At 54.6% G+C, this 17,610-nt stretch overlaps 1 protein-coding gene across 1 annotated transcript; it reads right to left on the bottom strand.

Annotated features, from left to right (window-relative positions):
• Positions 1 to 870: 870 nt before the first annotated feature.
• Positions 871 to 14,819, bottom strand: IQSEC2 (IQ motif and Sec7 domain ArfGEF 2). Its single transcript, XM_036740111.1, has 14 exons — positions 14,537 to 14,819; positions 13,879 to 14,274; positions 13,279 to 13,394; positions 12,370 to 13,179; positions 11,842 to 12,003; positions 11,347 to 11,469; positions 9,731 to 9,897; positions 7,680 to 7,819; positions 7,461 to 7,586; positions 6,182 to 6,281; positions 5,904 to 6,065; positions 4,560 to 4,733; positions 4,034 to 4,083; positions 871 to 3,477 (listed from the first exon to the last, which is right to left on the bottom strand). Exons 1-14 carry the CDS (start codon positions 14,693 to 14,695, stop codon positions 2,404 to 2,406), a joined length of 3,759 nt encoding a protein of 1,252 aa, XP_036596006.1. The 5' UTR covers positions 14,696 to 14,819; the 3' UTR covers positions 871 to 2,403.
• Positions 14,820 to 17,610: the final 2,791 nt, after the last annotated feature.

Raw genomic sequence — 17,610 nt, 5'->3', positions numbered from 1 at the left:
TTGTCGCCGCGCCGCCCCAGGTCTCGACCGCTGCCGCCGCCGCCGCCGCCGACGACGACGACGCCGCCGACGCCGACGCCATCTTGGGACGGGCCGTCCCTTTCTGAGCAGCTGAGAATCCCTCCGCCGCTCCGGCTCTCGGCCCCGGCCGCGCCGAGTGGCCCCGTCGGGGCCTCGGCGGATTGCGGGGCAGAGGAGCCGGGTAGGTTGGGAAGGGGTGGGGTCGTGAAGGTGCAGGCGGCTTGGGCTCGTGGGGGAGGAAAAAGTCCCTGAGGCGAGGCGGCGGAAAGGTACTAGGAAAGGTAAACAAAAGCCGGATCTTCTTGAGCTGTCGCTGGCTGTGCACGTTTAAAGGCCAGATCTGCGCAGGCGCACTGGAGGAGCCAGGAAGCGAGAGGGCCGGGGACGGTGATGGGAGAGGCGGGGCCAGAACGGGAGAAGGGGCGGGGCCAGCGGGAGGAGGCCAGAAGAAAGGGGAGGGGCGAAGGATGGCTAGCTGGGAGATGGGGAGGAGGAGGCATCCTGGGGATAAAGGAGAGTGCAGCCCAGCTCGCTTGGCCCTACAGTGACAGCGTGGCCCCTGCAGTGGAAGTAGGTGAGGCAGGAAACCTGGGTTCAAGGTCCGCTTCTCAGTGTCCCCTCTACAGTCTGTGAAAGCTAATGCTAAAGTATCTGGACTGGCAGCCAGCAAAATGACAGATTATGCAATGGTCCCAACTGGCTGGCTGAGAAGCCTCAGTGGACCCCAACCCACACCCCCGATTCCCAGCCACAGCCAGCCTCTTGGGCCCCTCTGGCCCACCAAAGGTATAGCCAGCCTGGGGAGAAGTCAACTCAATGGCAGTCCCAAGAAACACACAGGAGGCAAGATGAGCACAGGCCAAAGATGGGGGTGTTTATAAGACATCAAATATACATTCTTATGTACAACAAAGAGAAGAAAAAGAACAGACCAGACCCAACCAAGACAACGAGGCCCCTCCCTCAGGCTTTGGACCAGCACTTTTCCAGCCCTCTCTGTGCAGAGAATGGGCCGGGCCCCTTGTCCACTCCCTGTAGGCAACAGGGGCCAGGTAGGCAGGGAAGAATGGTGAGGGCTGCAAGGACATGCGGGCAGGAAGGGAGCAAGAGGGCGAGCTGGGCGCCAGGTTTGGTACAAAATAGATTTGTAGTAGACGAACGTGGAGGAGGCCGCCAGGGCCAAGGCCATCCAGGCTGAAAAGCCAAGGATTTCCATGGCTCCCCTGGGTATCCCAAGAGGGCCCTTACTGAGTGAGCCTGGGCCTGGAGCTCAGCTTTTCTCCCCTTCTGCCTTAGCCTGGCCTGCCCAGTCTTGCCCATTCTGTAGGGCTCAGACCTTGCTTCAGCTGTCTCCCACCCCCACCCCTCAACACACACACACACACACACACACACACACACACACACACACACAGGCACACTCTCACTCTCTACTCTCCCAAGAGCTGGAGGGGGGGTGTCTCTGAGAGGCCCTGTCCCAGCATTTGGGGGGGAGATTGCAGTTCCACCCACCTCCCAGACCTATAAAGTGCATTGGCTCATGGGGAGGGAGTGAGAGTTAGGGAAGACATGAAATGGTGGGGTTTAGTGTTTCTTCCTGATCAGCATAAATCCGGATTTTTAGTCTGGGTGGGGAGAGAAATAGTAGTGGGGAAGGATATTCCCCAAACTCCAAGATCAGAGGAGGCAGATTGGTGAGGAAAGGGCAAATCCAAAGGTGGAAGAGGACCAGGAGGCCAGCCCAGCTCCAAGCCTGTAGCCCTCACCTCTTCCCTAACGTATTTTGGGGAGGGGGGAGTCCTTCAGAAGGAGAAGGAGAGTAGGGCCAAGCCCCAAACCCCTGTGGCCCTGGGGGATGGCCAGAGGCACCTGAGGAGGCCTCAGACATTCCCTCACTAGACCATCTCCCTCAGTTCACACAATCTCCAGAGACAGGTGAGACTTTACTCCTTCCCCACTGGCCCCTCGAATATCTCTTGCTCAGTGATTGGGCCCCTGAGAAAAACTCTGGGAAATGTGGGCCCCCAGGTAAAGATCCTAGGCTGATGCCAGATTGATTTAGACCCATCCAGGTGAACCTTCATGTTTTACAGGAGAAACTGAGCCTGGGGGGTGGGGTGGGGAACAACTGAAGATTAGAGACTGGAAATCTAGAAGTAACCCCCTCATCTTACAGAGAGGAACTAGGACCAGGGAGGGGAAGTGGGGGTTTGCCCAACACCCACCTAGGAGTAGGACTAAGGACAGGGTCAGTTGGTGTCCACATCTCTCGTGTTTTCTGTACACGGATGTATTTTTTTTTCTGAAGGGCAGGAAGAGAGTGTCCTAGGAGGATCCAAGGCCAACCCAGAAGGTGGGGTGAGCCAACTTTCTGCTTACGATTCAAACGACAGTGCTGATTCTACTTGCTGGCTTGGGCTTGGGGTTCCCAGGACCATGGCCATGACCATGGGGGTGGCCATGACTGTGGCTATGGGGTGGTGGGTGGGGAGAGGTGGGTGGTGCAGGTGAATGTGGGGTAAGCGGGGTGTGGGGTGAGGGTGGAGGAAGTGGTGGGTATGAAGGGTGGGGTGGTATCACAGGTGAGTGAGGTGACAGTGGTGACTGAGGTGGGTGCCCTGGGCCAGAGTGGCCCCCGACACCTCCTCCACTCCCATAGGGCCCTCCAGGTGCTGAGCGTGACATCATTGGTGGGGGGTGCCCACCAAAGATAAAGTGCTTAGGGCCCTGTTTGGATGCACTGGCCACATGGTGGACACCAGGTGGTGGTGGACCTGGTGGGGGGTATGCATGGTGGACCAAGCCATGGTGTGGGGCAGGACTATAGAGGGGCAGAGGTGAAGTGGGTTGGTGGAGTGGGTAGCGACCCCCCATGGAGGCTGCCCCGGCTGCTCCTCGTTTGGCTCGGCCCCCAGCCCGGCCCAGTGTAAAGTGCTGAGGCCCATGGCCACCAAGAAAGTGACGGTGTGGCCCCACGGGCGGCGCAGAGGCAGGTGGCGGGGGGATAGTGCCCACCTGGGGTAGAGGGGCTGGCTGAGGTGGGGGTGGGGGCGGGGCAGGCTGTGGGTGGTAGGGTGGGGGAGGCGGGGCTGGTCCCCCGGGCACATGGCAATACTGGGCATGGAGTGCCTGAAGCTTGGAGGGGCCATCAGTATGTATGTGGTGCGGGGCCGGGGCTGGGGCTGGCGGTGGGTGGTGGGGTGCTATAGCTGGAGAGGGGTGGTGGTGGTGGTGATGGTGGTGGTGATGGTGGTGAGAGGAGGAGGCGGAGGAGGAAGAGGCAGATGTAGGCCCCGGAGGGGTCTGGAAGGGGCCTTTGCCCCTTCTACTGCCGAACAGTGAGCCCAGAAAGGAGGATGAGTTGGATGCGGGGCGCTGCTGTGTCTTATACTCCTCAGGTGGCGGTGGCGCTGGAGGCATCCGCTGGTGTGGGCGGGGGCTGCTAATAATAGAGCCCTGGCAGGATGGGGGATACCAGGAAGTGGGGAAAGGGGGAGGGGAGAGGGAGAGGGGATCAGGCCCAGCTGGACGCAGCAGCCCCTGGGCCTCCCCACTCACGCTCCCATCTCAACTCCCTCTTCTCAGTTTGGCTTGCCTTCTATGGACACCTCATCAATTACTGGCTTCCAAGGTGGTGGGGGAGACATGAGGAAACAGGCTGGGTGCCTTCCTGCACTCCCTGGTCTTCCTGGCTGCAGCCACCGCCTCCCTCTTTTCCCTATACTACTCCTCCCTCTTCTCCTCCTTCCTCTCCTCCTCTGTCTCCTCCTCCAGGAAGATCTCCCCCAACCCCATCACTTGGACATCACCAGAATCACTTCCCTGGAAAATTGGAGCGGAAAGAGAGAATGGGAAAGAAGGAAAGACGGACAGACAGAAGGAGCAGAGACAGAGGGGGCTCATGTCTCGCCATTGTTCCTCCTCAGAAGGGGCAGCTAGGGGTTGGACAGGCACAGGTGGGCAGGCACTCAGCCCCATGCAGACAGGGGGGGGGTCAGGCCGCCCCACTTACTTCGATGGTGCTGTCCAATGATCCCACGCTGTTACGTCGCCCCCGCTTCCCTGTGCCCGCAAGCAACGAGGGTCAGGGTAGGGCTTCTCGAACAACTCGAACCCAAGGCCACCCCCTGAAGTATCTTCTCCTCCCCCTTGGGCTCCCCTCCCTTCTTCTACCCCTCCCTTCTAGGAGGCAGATGGAGACAGCAGAGGAAAAGGAGAGAGGCAAGAGGAGGTAGAGAGGGACAGGAGAGAGAGTGTACAGCCCCTCCTGGTTCCCTTGCATTGCCCCCTCTTCAGCTCTATGTTGCTCACTCCCTGTACTGCTCTGGCTACTAAGCTCATTTCTAGCCAACCTTCTAGGCACCTAGACAGGACAAGGCCCTGGGCCCTGGGTCCTGGGCCCCTGTCAGAGGAGTAGGGGAGGAGGAGAGATGGCCCAGATAAGGAGGAGGGGGTTCCTTCCCCCTTCCCTGCCCTGAGCAAAATTCTGCTGACTACCAGTTTTCCCATCACCACACCCCAGGGGAGGCAATCCTGACCTGCATCAGAGAGGTCACGTAGGGAGCTGCTAAGGGCACTCCGCTTCAGGCCATCACCAAGGCCATATGTGTCCTCCAGGCTGGACCGTGGCAGTGTGCCGTTGACTGCATCCTTGGAGCCAGTGGGCTGGGAGGTGTTGGGGCGCATCACCCCCTTCTGCTTCTCTAGCTCCGCTGTGTGTATGAGAGCAGACCTCTTCATTAATAACCTTGGACCTTCCCTCTCTCTAAGTGCACCTCTCAGTCTCCAGGTCCCCTGAGGGCTGAACTGTCCCAACAGGGGTTTCCCAAAGATGGGGGCACAAGCCTCTATACAAGTAGATGGGTAAGGCCTGGGCCAGAACCTCTTAGACACAGAATTACAGACTTCTAGACGCTCAGACTCGTGTCCTCAGTTTCTCTTTCATTCTTAGAATTGTGCATTCATTCTCCCAATCGCTAGATGCCTGAGACTGTTCAACCCAAACACCCGAAGACTTTGAAACTTTTGGAGATTCATCTTTGACTTGCTTAGTCCAGAACTCTTTCCACTCCACTCCAAGGCTAAGATCAGGGTGCAGTCCTGGCTCTGCCATACAGAACAAGTGACTTCCCTCTCTGCCTTGGCCTCCTGCTCTGTAAAATCATCATAATATGACTTAGACTCCCAACCTCTGAGATCCTGAAAGGGAAGAGCTTTCAAACCCTTCAGATATTGGAGACTGGCTGCTGTCCCAAGGTCCAGCCTGGCAAAGTTTAGAGATTCATCACTTATTTGCCTACAGAAAGAATTTTTCAGCCCAAACTGTAATCTCTCTCTGTCTCTCTTCTCTCTCTGTATCTATGTGTGTCTATCTTTGTCTCTCTCTGTCTCTGTGTGTGTGTCTCTGTCTCTCTCCCCCCGCTTCTCTCTCATCTATTTATCTACATATCTGTCTATCTGTATCTATCTTTCTATCTGTTATAGAGGGTCTGAAATCTACACCGGTGGAGAGCCAGCTCATGACAGACCCTTAGTAACCCAGAAGTAACAATTCTTGCGTTTCCAGACTCAGAGTAAAGAAGTCACAACAGTGATTCCTCCTGCTCCAGGAAAGCAAGATATTCAAAGTGATTCAGCATCTCGAATTTGAAGCCGCTCAGCTCCTTAAACCCTAAAATTGAAGCCCTTTCCTCTTGAGAATCTTTGCTTCCTCAAAACCCCAAAGAGGAGGAGGAGGAGACCTTCACGCTGAACCCGCCCTGTTCAGGACCCTCCCTTGCCAACTGTTTGAACTCCATCAGTGGCTGTGTGTAAACTGGAGGACGGCTAGCCGCCTGCAGGGTCAGAGTTAGGCGGGGCGGGGGGGGTGGGGGGGCACTCACATTCCACACGGTATTTCTCCATCTCTTGTACTTCAGCTATGGACTCTCGGAGGTCAGATGTGAAGCGAAGCCGATCTTGGAGGCTGGGTGCGTTGAATATGATGAGCACCTTCCGCTCCCCACCTGGCACTGCAGACAGCAATTTAATGCCAAACTGGTAATCTGCCAGGTGCCAGTGAAAAGAAGAGATATGGGCATCATCAGGGTAGAAAGAACCTCATTCTTTCCACCCACTTCTTCCCCCAGCCTTTTCAAAGGTCCTTCAGCATGGGACTCACATGAATTCTGGAAGAGCTGGAGATGCATCTCGACAAGGGGAAAGGACTGGCGGAAGCTGTAGGTCACCAGGATCTTCTTCTTCTGGAAAATTTTGGTTACCTGTGGTATAGAACAGAGCTATGGGAGGGAGGGAGCTCATTATCAGTGACACCAAATCACAAAAATGCAAGAATGCCCATTGAACGAGCTCCCAGCCTGGCTCCCTGTAGCCCTCCCACTTGGCAGAAGTGGTTCCAAAATAGAAACGAGCCTGCTGGAGGAGCTGCAGGACACCAGACACACTATCCCACCACACTGCCACAAACTGGCTCCATTTCTCAAAAGTGATTCCAAGCAGCCTTGTTTGGAGGAGCCCAATGCTGGAAACAACATGGCTACTTGGCTGGGAGGCCCATTGCTCCACAGCTTGGAATGAGGGCTGTGAGGGAGCCAGAGAAGTAGAACCCAAGAGTGAGACACAGTGACTCTGACACCACCCAAAGGTTGCTCCGCTCAGACTAATTGCACTGTGGTCCTCCTGGGACCTTCCTTGCTACCCACTCCCCACAGAGAGGTGGGGGACTCCGGGTTTAAAATGGTGCACATGCTGCTTCGGAACATGGTTGCTTTCTTTGTTGGATTTAGTTCGATGTTTTCTTTGTTCAAGGGAGGATTCAGTGGGTTGCCAAGAGCTTATCAGTCACTTCTTTGTTTGGTCCCAACTTGAGACTTAATTGGTGGGGTGGGAAGAGCTTGTGGTGTTCAAATGCTCCCTTCTCCAGTGCAGATCTGCTTGTTAACCTTCCCAACCTTGCCCTACCTGCCTGGGGCATTAAGGTCCTACCGCTAGTGTGTGCCAGAGCAGGGGAGCAAACCCAGGTGTTCCCACCAGCCATCACCCCAGGAGTTCTTATTTCTTGCTGTGGGAATTTGCTCAAGGGCTCCATAACCAAAAAGGGAAAGAGTCCCTGCCTTATACCACACTGCCTCTAGCTGGGGGATTGGAGTATAGAAAAACAAAAGCCAGCCATTGTTTTTTTTTTTTTAAATAAGAAAAAGGCTCCAAATTGACAATCTTGGTAAGACACTCCCCCTCCCCCAAAATTGGCCTCTGTACCCATGAATGTTAAGTTTGAGGCAACTGAAAGTCTAGGATATTTAGAAAAGCAAAGTCCAACTGTCTACCCCATGCTTGCCCTGTGGAGAGAAGGGAAGGCAACAAACCATGACAGAACTCAACATGTCCACACCTGCCCCAGCCCCCCTTTGACAACCCAGCTACCCTAAATGCACTCATACCACAAGTAGGTCATTGAAGAGAAAGACTTCACGCTGGTGAAGACCGAGCCTCTGTGGCCTGTTGGGGTCAGGTACCTCATACAGTTGGCAGCAACAGACCAGGCGCCGGTGGGGCAGGGAGAGGACCTGGATAGGTGGGCACCAAGAGGTGGCAAATCAGGGGAAGAGTAAAAGCCCATCTATTGTCCATTTGGGCCAGGCCCAGCGTGCAATACTTACTGGTTTCTTTCCTACGATCATGCGTTCCACTGCCTGCACCTGGGATACATGGTCATCATTGGTCCTCAGTTCTCGGCCCTGGATGCGCTGGTAAATGCCAACCAGTAGGTCCCGGGGGATATCTTCTCCGTTGTCGACTCCTGGAGAGAGCACGAGATCCAGGTCCATCGGAAACATTTCCACTCACTCCCTCCATCGCTGCTTCTCTCACTTTTCCACTCCTCTGCAGTCCGGCTTCCAACCTCATCATTCAAAGTCACCACTGACCTCTGCCTTTTCTCAATCCTCATCTTCCTCATACTCTCTGCCCTTCTGGACACAATTCACGACCCTCTGCTCCTCGACATTCTCTCTGGGTTTTCCTGACGTGGTTTTTTTTCCCGGCTCTTGTCCTATCTGGCTGATTGTTCCTCCTCAGTCTCCTTTGCTGGGATCCTCATCCAGGTCATGCCCTCTAACTGTAACAGGTGTCCCTGAAGGTTCTATCCTGGATCCTCTGCTCTTCTATCCTACTTCACTGGGAGATCTCATCAGCACCCACGGAATGAATGAACACCGATGATTTTCAAATCTGTTTAGCCCTAGCTGTCTGCTGACCTCCAGTCTCACATCTCCACCTGCCTCTCAGACATCTCAACCTGGACGTCCAGTGGGCGTCTGGAACTCCACATGTCTCAAACAGAATTCCTCTTCCCCCCACCTCTATCACTGTTGAGGGCCACCCCACCATCCTCTCAGTCCCTCAGGCTCCCCACCTAGGAGTCATTCCAGACTCATCACCATGTTTCCCCACCCCATATCCATATTGGGCCTGTTAATTTCACCTCTGCAATGTCTGTCATCTGAGACTGCCTGGACCCTAGCGTGGGCCCTCATCTCCTCGCTCCTGGACTATTGTAATAGCTGTGGAGGGTTGCCCGCCTCTGGTCTCTTCCTCCCATCCTGTCTGTTCTTTGTTTGGCCACCAGTGGCTTTCTGCACACCCCACCGCCTCGGTTCCTCACACATGGCACTCCCATTTCCCATGTGTGTTTGCACAGGATGTCCCCCGAGCCTGGACTGGCCTCCCCTGACTCAGCAGCCATCTTCTACATTTCCTGATGCGCTCCCTCCCAAACTGCCTTGGACTGCACGATTTGACATTCATTCCTATTTCTTATGAGCATGTTGTCCCTCTTATCTGTTTCCCCCCTTCTTTTTGTATTCCTAGCTGCTAGCCTGGTGCCTAACACATTGTAGCTGCTCCATCAATGGGCATTTAGTAAATGCTTGCTGTATGCCAGGCGCCATCTTTGTGTTACCAAATAGATTCAGGGTAGTTCAAAGAGGGAGGAAAAAGCTTCACGTACATACAAGGTAATGAGCACACCCAGCATGGGGGTCACCAGTGACAGTGACCTGAGATGGGAGGGGCCAGAATGAGGCCTATATGTTTGATCCCAAAGATACTAGGCAGCCATTGGAGCTTATGGGGATGGAGATATGGTGAGACCTAAGCAGCTGAGGATAAGAGCAATGGGGAAGAGATGAGAAAAGGAGACCACAGAGGAGGCCATTGAAATGGTTCAGGTGAGAATGGGTGTTTCTAGGTTGACTGAGTGGATAGTGGGAATGACAAGATTCACAAAACATCTGAGGAAGGTGGATGCTTCAAGATCACAGTTTACTAAGGCCCAGAGAGGGGCGACAACAATGGGTCACAGGTGCTCAATGTCTCTCTGGTCAAGAGTTGGCAACCTCTCAGATTTGAATCCTAGAGCCTCAGAAATAGAAGGGGCTTTCAATCAGTTTACAGTGGGAGAAGCTGAGGGTTTCAAGTATGACACAGGGAAGCAGGGAGTTAGGGAGTCTAAGTATCTGCAAGTAATCCCACTCTTCATTAAACCTCCCTGATCTGCTACATCCAAGTCATGGAATCTCATCATGTTGGATCTGAAGGGAGCCTTTGAGGTCACTCATGGCAGGGTGGGAGGGAACCAGGCCCAACAGGGGACAAGGACCAACCCAAGGCCACAGTATACAACACGTAATGCAGGCATCACTCAATGTACCTCTGAGATTCTTAATGAAGTCTTCAGGCTTCATCTTGCGTTCAGCCTTTACATTGGGGCTGTACATGTCTGTGTTGAGCAAGATGATGGCGAAGGCCAAGATGAAGATGGTATCCGGGTTCCGGAACTGCCTCACAAGGGCTGGGTTGCACACACAATACCGCTGGCTGCTCAAGGAAAGGAAGTCACATGTACTCACCTCGCTTTTGAGTTCCCCAATCCTTTCTCCATGGAAAGGAGACAGCAGTCCTCCTCAGCTCTGGCCTTACGTCACGCCACCCAAGAGCCTGTATCTTCCACATTTCCACCCACCCCTGCACTCAGCTCCATCTGGAGCTACTTCCATCTCCAGTGGCCTTTCCGTTCCCCAAGTTCCTTAAGAATAACAGTTGGTATATTTTGACTTCCAAAAGCCCTGTGAGGTAGGTCATTCAAGAAATATTATCACATGAACAAGACTTTCTCAAAGACATCCAAGCTATCAATAACCATGTGGGAATTACACATTTAAAGTAACTCTGACTAAAAGTAACCCATCAGAGTAGCATGAGGCCCATGACAATTGTTGGAGTGGCTTTGCATTACGCCTCCAAAGTCATTAAACTGGGATACCCTTTGACTCAGCAATACTATTACTACATTTATACCTCAAAGAAAGAGGGAAAAATGTCATATGTACAAAGATATTTCTAGCAGCTCTGTTTGTGGTAGCCAAGAACTGGAAGCTGAAGGGGTGTCCATCAATTGGGGGATGGCTGAACAAGTTATGGTCTCTGAATGTCATGGAATGCTATGGTGGTGGAAGAAATGAAGAAATGTCCGGGTGGTACACTCCTGTAATGAGGCGCAGATTGGTGGATTACTGGAGTTGCAGTGGCTAAAACCTATCAGGTGTCTCCACTGAGTCAGGCACCAACATGGTGAGCACCCAGGAGCAGGGGTTACCAGGATACCTAAGGAGGGCTGAACAAGACCAGGTGAGAAATGGAGGTCAAAGCTTCCTTGCTGATTAGCACTGGGATTGAGCCCATGAGTGTCTGATGCACTTCTAGCCTGGACAAGATCAGGAGACCCAGTCTTGAAAAAGAAAAAAAAGCTCAAATGAATGGTTCCAGAGTAAACTGGAAAGACCTCTAAGAACCGGTGTAGAGAAAAGTGAACAAAATGAGTACAATTTATACACTGACACAGAAACAACTTGGAAAGACTTTAGAACTGTGGTCAATGCCACGAGAAAGCCCAGAGGGCTGAAGATTGAGTGCCACCCACCTCCTGCCAGAGAGGTGATGGGCTCACAAAGCACAGCGAGCCCCCCGTGTCTGGACACAGCCAATGAGGCGGTTTGTTTCGCCGGATACGGCCCATTTCTTAGGAGGATTTTCTTTGCCATTGTGGGGAGGGGGAGGATAAAATGGGAAGGAGAGGTTATAAATGGCTCTAAAATTTTTTTGAAATTAATATCCTTATTTTGCAAAGGCAGAAACTGAGTCCTAAAGAGAGGGAGGGACTCATCTAACCAGCCTGCCTCTGCTTGCCTGTCTGTCCTCACAAATGCACGAAAGTTTCCCAAGTTCTCATCATCACCAAGTCTCCTAGGGATGGTGCCAGGGGCTTACCTGAAGGCCTCAATAAGCCTCTCCACTTTTTGGGCCTCTCCCTGGACTCGAATGTGGGACTGGAACCTTCGCAGGGCGTCATCCAGATCCATAGAGGAGAAATCCATCTCGTCCACCACGCAGCTATTTGAGGACCCAAGAGAAAGAGGGTATGCGTTCTTTAGCTGGCCGTCAGCCCACCCCCTTTCTCCTTCCCTTGGAATCTGTAGGGGAATGGGTATAGTATGGCAGAAGTGGCAGGGATCTAACCCTAATCTCCAGTCCAACCCCTTCACTGACAGGCTCAGAGAAGGGACGGGACTTGTCCAAAGTCACACTGCTAGCAAATGGCAGAACCATCAAGGAATGACCTTCCCCACCCCCTTTTTGTAGAAAGGAGTAAGGCCTTGAGAATTGAAGGGACTTTCCCAATCTGGGGGCATCAGACAAAGGGAGAGGATCACCCAGGGGACCACCCTTAGGCCACACCTTTCCTCCCACCCCACCCCTTCTCACTCGAGCACATCCCTGTTGAACTGTTTTTGACGGTTGCCTAGAAACTCCCCAATCATCTGGCGGCTCAGGCCCTTCCGCTCCAGGATGAAGTGGGCCACCCCCACAGGCGTGTCGGACAAGAAGCCACGCTCGATCAAGTACTGGATGCCTTTCTCTGGTTTCCTGGGGAGAATTCAGGTTAGACCAATAAGTATCATTGTTCACAATTATAAATGAGTGCTAGAATGCCATGTACAGGTGAACATGTGCACACTCACAGATGTTCACACCTACTGTATATCACGTATGTCTACACATATGACACTCTTGAGCGCACACATGAAGCACTGGGTGGTCTGCATGCTCTACTGTTTCCAAAATGTTCAGAGATTGAGGCCCAAGGTCACAGAGAGTATAATCCCATGGAAACCCATAGGACTCCCAGATCATTGGAGTTCAGGGATAGGAAGGGGTTGAAAAAAGTTGAAAAGAGGAGGAGATAGTGGAAGGAAGGAGAGACACAGGAAGGCTAACTCTGAGGAAACCTACTTGTTAAAGAGGTTGAGGCCTATGCGGTAATGCCGTCTCTGGACCACATCATTGTTAAAGGCTGGGGAGTCCCAACTGTGCCTAGTCTCCCGCTGATAAGTCTGGGAGCCCAGTGGGGCAGGGGGCTCCCGCAGGCTGTCTCGCGATGAAGATCCTGAGCTGCAGTTGATGGTCTCATTTGAGTTGGTGGTGCTGTTCAAGCTATCAGGCTCCCCGTCAGAGTTGTCCCCACCACCACTGCCACCGGCACCACCACTGGCAGCTGGAGCCGTGCCAGCCTCACACTTGCCCATGAGGATTCGGCTGCTACTGCCTCCAGGCGGGGCACCGCTATTGAGAGCAGAGCTTCCAGGGGGTGGTGGTGGGGGCCCCAGGCCACTAGCCTCAGGGGCTGGGTAGTGCCGGAGGGGGTGAGGGGGTCTCCCAGGTGGTGGTGGCTCTGGATGCTGCTGCAAGGTCCCATGAGGGCTGCCAGTCCCACCAGCCTCATAGTTGCCCAGCTGCCGGTGAATAGAGCCCCGGTCAGAGCGGTCACTGAGGTCCACAGAGCTATCACTGGGTGGTTCAATGGTCAACAGTGGGAGGTGGGCTGCCCGCAGGCGGAAGTCCCTGCATTCAAGGCAAGGGGGGCCCCGGCGGGCCCCCATGTCCTCCTCCCGAGCATTGGAAGCCCCAGGTGGGGGTGGCGGCAGAGGTGGCTGTGGAGTATCACCACTGCTGGCAGGGTGGTCTGGGGAAAGGGGCGACACAGGTCCAGTAGCTTCATCTAGGTAGAGAGTGACATCACTGAAGGAAGTGCCTGTGCTATCCCCGTGGTGGTCCCGGTCCCGGGCCTCTGCCTGCTCTGGGAGGGGCCCTGAGACCTCCACTCTCCCCGTTTCCACTGTCTCCTCCTCTTCCTCCTCCTCCTCCTCTTCCTCCTCCTCCTCCTCCTCCTCTTCCTCTTCCTCCTCCTCCTCCTCCTCCTCTCCCCGAAGACTGTGGCAGTTCAGGGCCTCATCAATCGATTCTGCCAAGGACTTCACCTGCTCCTCATAGGTTTGCCAGGAAAACGGAAAGAAAGGCCAAAAGGCAGAGAGAAAAAGGTGCAGGCCCAATCAATCAGGACAAAGAAAAGATGCTCTGGACCCTGCCCTTTCCTCCTGCTCACCCAAACCCCCAGAATTCCTTCCCCAAGGGGCCATTCATGTTTGATTAGTTTGGGGCTTGACTTGGGCTTTCTGCAGGGTGGAGCACTCCCAGGATGGAAACTCCTTCCACTGAGGCAGAATAGCTACTTGGCTTTAATTTCTGGTCTCAGGATGTGTCAGTGGGACTGGTAACCTCAGAGCCCCGTTCTCTCTCCAAATCTGCCAAAAATTGAGTAACTGTTTGTGGGGAAATGAACGAACCTTGTCTTAACCCAAATGGCCTGGGAGCTCCATTGTTCCCACCACAAAGCCCTGGGCCCAGCAGTGAGGACCCACCAGGCCTTCACTGCTTAAAGGGAGGTGAGGGAAGAGGCCTCACCTGCTTGGAGAAGGAGTCTTCCAGTTCGGTGATGTCATTGGAGAATTCCCCAGAGGTGGTGGCAGAGCTGCCTCCATCCAGGCCACTGCAAGAACCACCATAGGGGAGACCACGCTCTAGCCGGTGGGCCCGGGCCCCCACCATGGCACCCTCATCCAAAGAGGCTGGCTTGCCCTCAAAGTAAGGAGCAGTCTGGCCCTTGTCATACTCCTCAAAGGAGAACTGCATGCGCATGTTGGACAGGATGATGCGCCGGGACATACGGCTCTCTGAAGCCGAGCTGCGAAGCCGCTCAAAGTTCTTATTCATGCGATACTGGCGGAAGGCTGTCTGGATGGTGCGTGCTGCCCGCCGACTGAGAAATGGGCCACCGTACTTCCTCTCCAGCATCTCCACCTGAACAGGAGGAGAGCAAAGAGAGGAGGAAGGAAGAAGAGTACAAGGAAGGAGAGAAGGAAGAAAAGAAAGGAGAAGGAAGGAGAGGATGGAGCAAAGAAGACAAAGGGAGGGAAGGAAGAAGGAAGGAAGGACAGAAAGAAGGAATAAAGGAAAGGAGAGAAGGGAGGAGGAAGAAGGTGCCTTCTAGGGGCTGGCTCAGTGAAGCCCTATCCGGTCAGAAGGGTCCTAAATAGATGACCCCCACCCCTGCCACACCTACCTTCTTATCCTGCAGGTCTGTGGAGAGCTCATAGCTGTCAGACAGGGCTTTGGACCTCTTCATCTCCTCCTCCTCCTGCTTTCGCAGTGCCAAGCTGGCGGGCTGAAGGCGAGCCCGCTGGGCCCAGGGAAGGCCAGTGGCAGCAGACGGACCAGGCATGTGGACATGGCAGGCAGCCGGGGGCAGCTCATAGGGGTCCGACAACTTGGCGAACTCGCTGACAACAGCACTGCCCCCGCAACGGTAGGGGGCCTGGCTTTCCGGACTGTCGGCCCCGACGCCCAGATCACTGGCTGGGGCATCGCCCTCCACACTGCAGGAGGGTAAGGGATGGATGGGGCCGGGGACCTGAGCAACCTTGCTCTGGGGTCCCTGATGGCCCCCTCCCACTTCTAACTGGCCACCTGGTCTGGGTTTCAGCTTTCCCACAGATCAGGGGGCCAGGGAGTGAACAGAAACACGCAGGTACACACAGGTATGAGGCCACAAGGCGGAGTGCCTTCCTTCCCTCCTTTCTCATTCCACTCCTTCCTCTTCTCCACCCCACCCCTCCTCTTTCTGCCTCATAACCTGCCTCTTCCTCCTCCTCCTCCCTCCAAGCCCCAGGTTCCTCTCTCCTCACAGGTAGAGGGTAGCTCTTCGGGACCATCTCTCCTTCTTCCTCATCTCTTCCTCCTCCTCCTCCAGGGTGGGAACCCAAGGGAGCAGAAGGCAGCATTGGCAGGGGGTGTCAGGCAAACTTCCCTCTTTCCCACCCTGGGCCACTTGGGTCCCCAGCACCTTTGGGAGGCACCTGGCCTCTTGCTGCTATGACAACCTGGCTGCCAGGGAACAGAGAACAGCTAAGGATGCAGCTGGCCCAAAGCTGGGGGATACTTTGGCCCTGGCTCCAAGACTGCAAGAACGTAGTAAAGGAGGGAATAAGCTCCCAGAAGGCCAGGAAGAGCTGATAAAGAGGCCATAGCACATGGGGGCGGGGGAAGGGATGGGACGGCGGCACTGGCTCATCAGGGGACCTTGGCAGAGAGGTACCAGGCTGACAGGACTGGCCAGATCCTGCCCCAACACCGGGACCCACGACCCTCTCCCTCGTAGGAGTGGCTCATCTTGTCTCTCCCCTCTCTTTCTGTTTGTTCCTGTCTCTGTCTTCCTCTTTCTCCATTTCCCAACCCCAACCCCACTGCCATCTCCTCAAACCCTGGCAGATGGGGGGGGGGGCTGGGGATGGACACAGTTGCCATGGAAATGGAAGAGGGGGTTGGCCAGTTGCCATGGCTTCCAAAGCAGGAAGGAGCCTCTGGATGAGGGGAGGCATCACCTTGGCAACCAGGGACCTGTCAGCCCCCCAGGCCTGGAATGGGGAACCTGCTCTTCCAAATCCCACCCCCAAACTCCAAGCTCCTCAGCCCAGATCGCTTACACAAGCTCATCTGAGGCCCACGGTGAAGTGCCCCTGCCTCTGGCTGCTGAGCCCAGCCTTTCTCTCACCCCACGCCCCCTGACCCACACTTGAGCTTTCTCTAATTGGCATTCAAGGCCCCAGCCTCTGGCCCCTAATTTTATTGTTGAATCCAGTCCATGAACACCCCCTTCCACCTCCCCATAACGTGTCCCTTTCTCAGCCTCATCTCTTCCAGGCAGCCCTCTGAATGAAATGAACTGAAGGGTTCAAAGTCAGAGAGTAGGGCACTGCACAACTCCAAATTGCTGAGTTGTGGAGGCCCCAAAATAATGAGGAGCCAATGGGGGCAGGAAATAGCAGAGGGCCCCCAAGGCAGGCAGGAACAGGGCAGAAGCCTCTGATGGGGGCTTCTCTCTCTGCCCTTCTTGGCCTAGTCCACATTCCTCCCTTTCTTCTTCCCACCTGCCCTGGCTGAATGGGGCGGCTGGGACAGTGGCCTGCCACCGATCTGCTCCCTCAAGTTCCAGGGCTGCTGACCCAGCTCACAGAAGCCCCAACGACTGACGGCATCTAGGGCTCATCCCCAGCCCAGATCTCGGACTCTCGGAGAAGCAAGTGGAAAAGGAAATTCTGAAAGTGAGCCGCTGCCCGGAGCCTGGGCTTTCCTAGTAGAACCTGACCGCTCAAAGTCGATTTGCATCCAAATCTCTTTGGTGGACACTGGACCAGTGGGTCCAGCACCTTGGAGTCTTCCACAGGCACAGTGGAAACAGGCAGACCTGGGTTCAAGTCTGGCCTCTGACATCTACTGGCCCTGGAGCCCTAGGTTCAAATCACTCCCCCATCTCCAAGTCTCAGGCAACAATCCAGAACTCCAACTTGGGCAAAGGGGGATCCAAGAAGCCCTCCTACTTGTTATTGGTCCCATTTAACTTCGAGGCCTAGTCACAAAGGCCTCAGAAAGGGTAAGTGGCTAAGTGATTTACCAAATGACTGAATTCTCACCAAGGCAAGGATGCTAATGAGTCTTCAGAGCCCCCCGCCCCCACCCCATACAGGCACACAACAGGCATACTGTTTACAGAGCGCTTTCCTCACAACAACCCTGTGAGGTAGGGGGGGGCAACTGTAAGTCAGATTTTACAAATGAGGAGACTGAGGCCCAGACAGAAGTGACTTGTCCAAGGTCACACAGCTAAGATCTCCAGGAACCAGTGAGTGACATTTTCGGTCAACCCTAACCCACCTCATTTTACAAAGAGCAGAAAGCAATGCCCAAAGAGGACTTGCCAAGGTGGAAGAAGGAAGAAGACAGATTTGTTTTTTTATTGAAATGGGAGAGTAGAGGGAAGAGAATGTCTGTCCGGGTCCAAGGCCTGGGAAGGGGCAATAGGCAGAAGTTGTGAAGTCAGCAAATGGGAGGAATGGGGGGAGGGGACATGTTCCCCGTAAGCGTCCTCTGAGCCACCCTCAATCTATCCAAACCAGTGGGACCAAGTTCCTAATTCAGCTCCTTTCTCCACCCGCCCTCCCCTGGCCTCCTCTCCCCTAGCCTCTCCTCCCCTCAGACCAGCTACTTTCCAGAGTAATTGGGCGCCCTGAGTCCATGGGTTGGTTGAGGTCCTTGTCACCATCGGCAGTGCTGTCCCTAAGGCCAGGGGAGAGAGGAGAC

This window comes from Trichosurus vulpecula, chromosome X (assembly GCF_011100635.1).
Source record: "Trichosurus vulpecula isolate mTriVul1 chromosome X, mTriVul1.pri, whole genome shotgun sequence".
Lineage (NCBI taxonomy): Eukaryota > Metazoa > Chordata > Mammalia > Diprotodontia > Phalangeridae > Trichosurus > Trichosurus vulpecula.
This window is presented reverse-complemented; position numbering and strand designations above follow the sequence as displayed.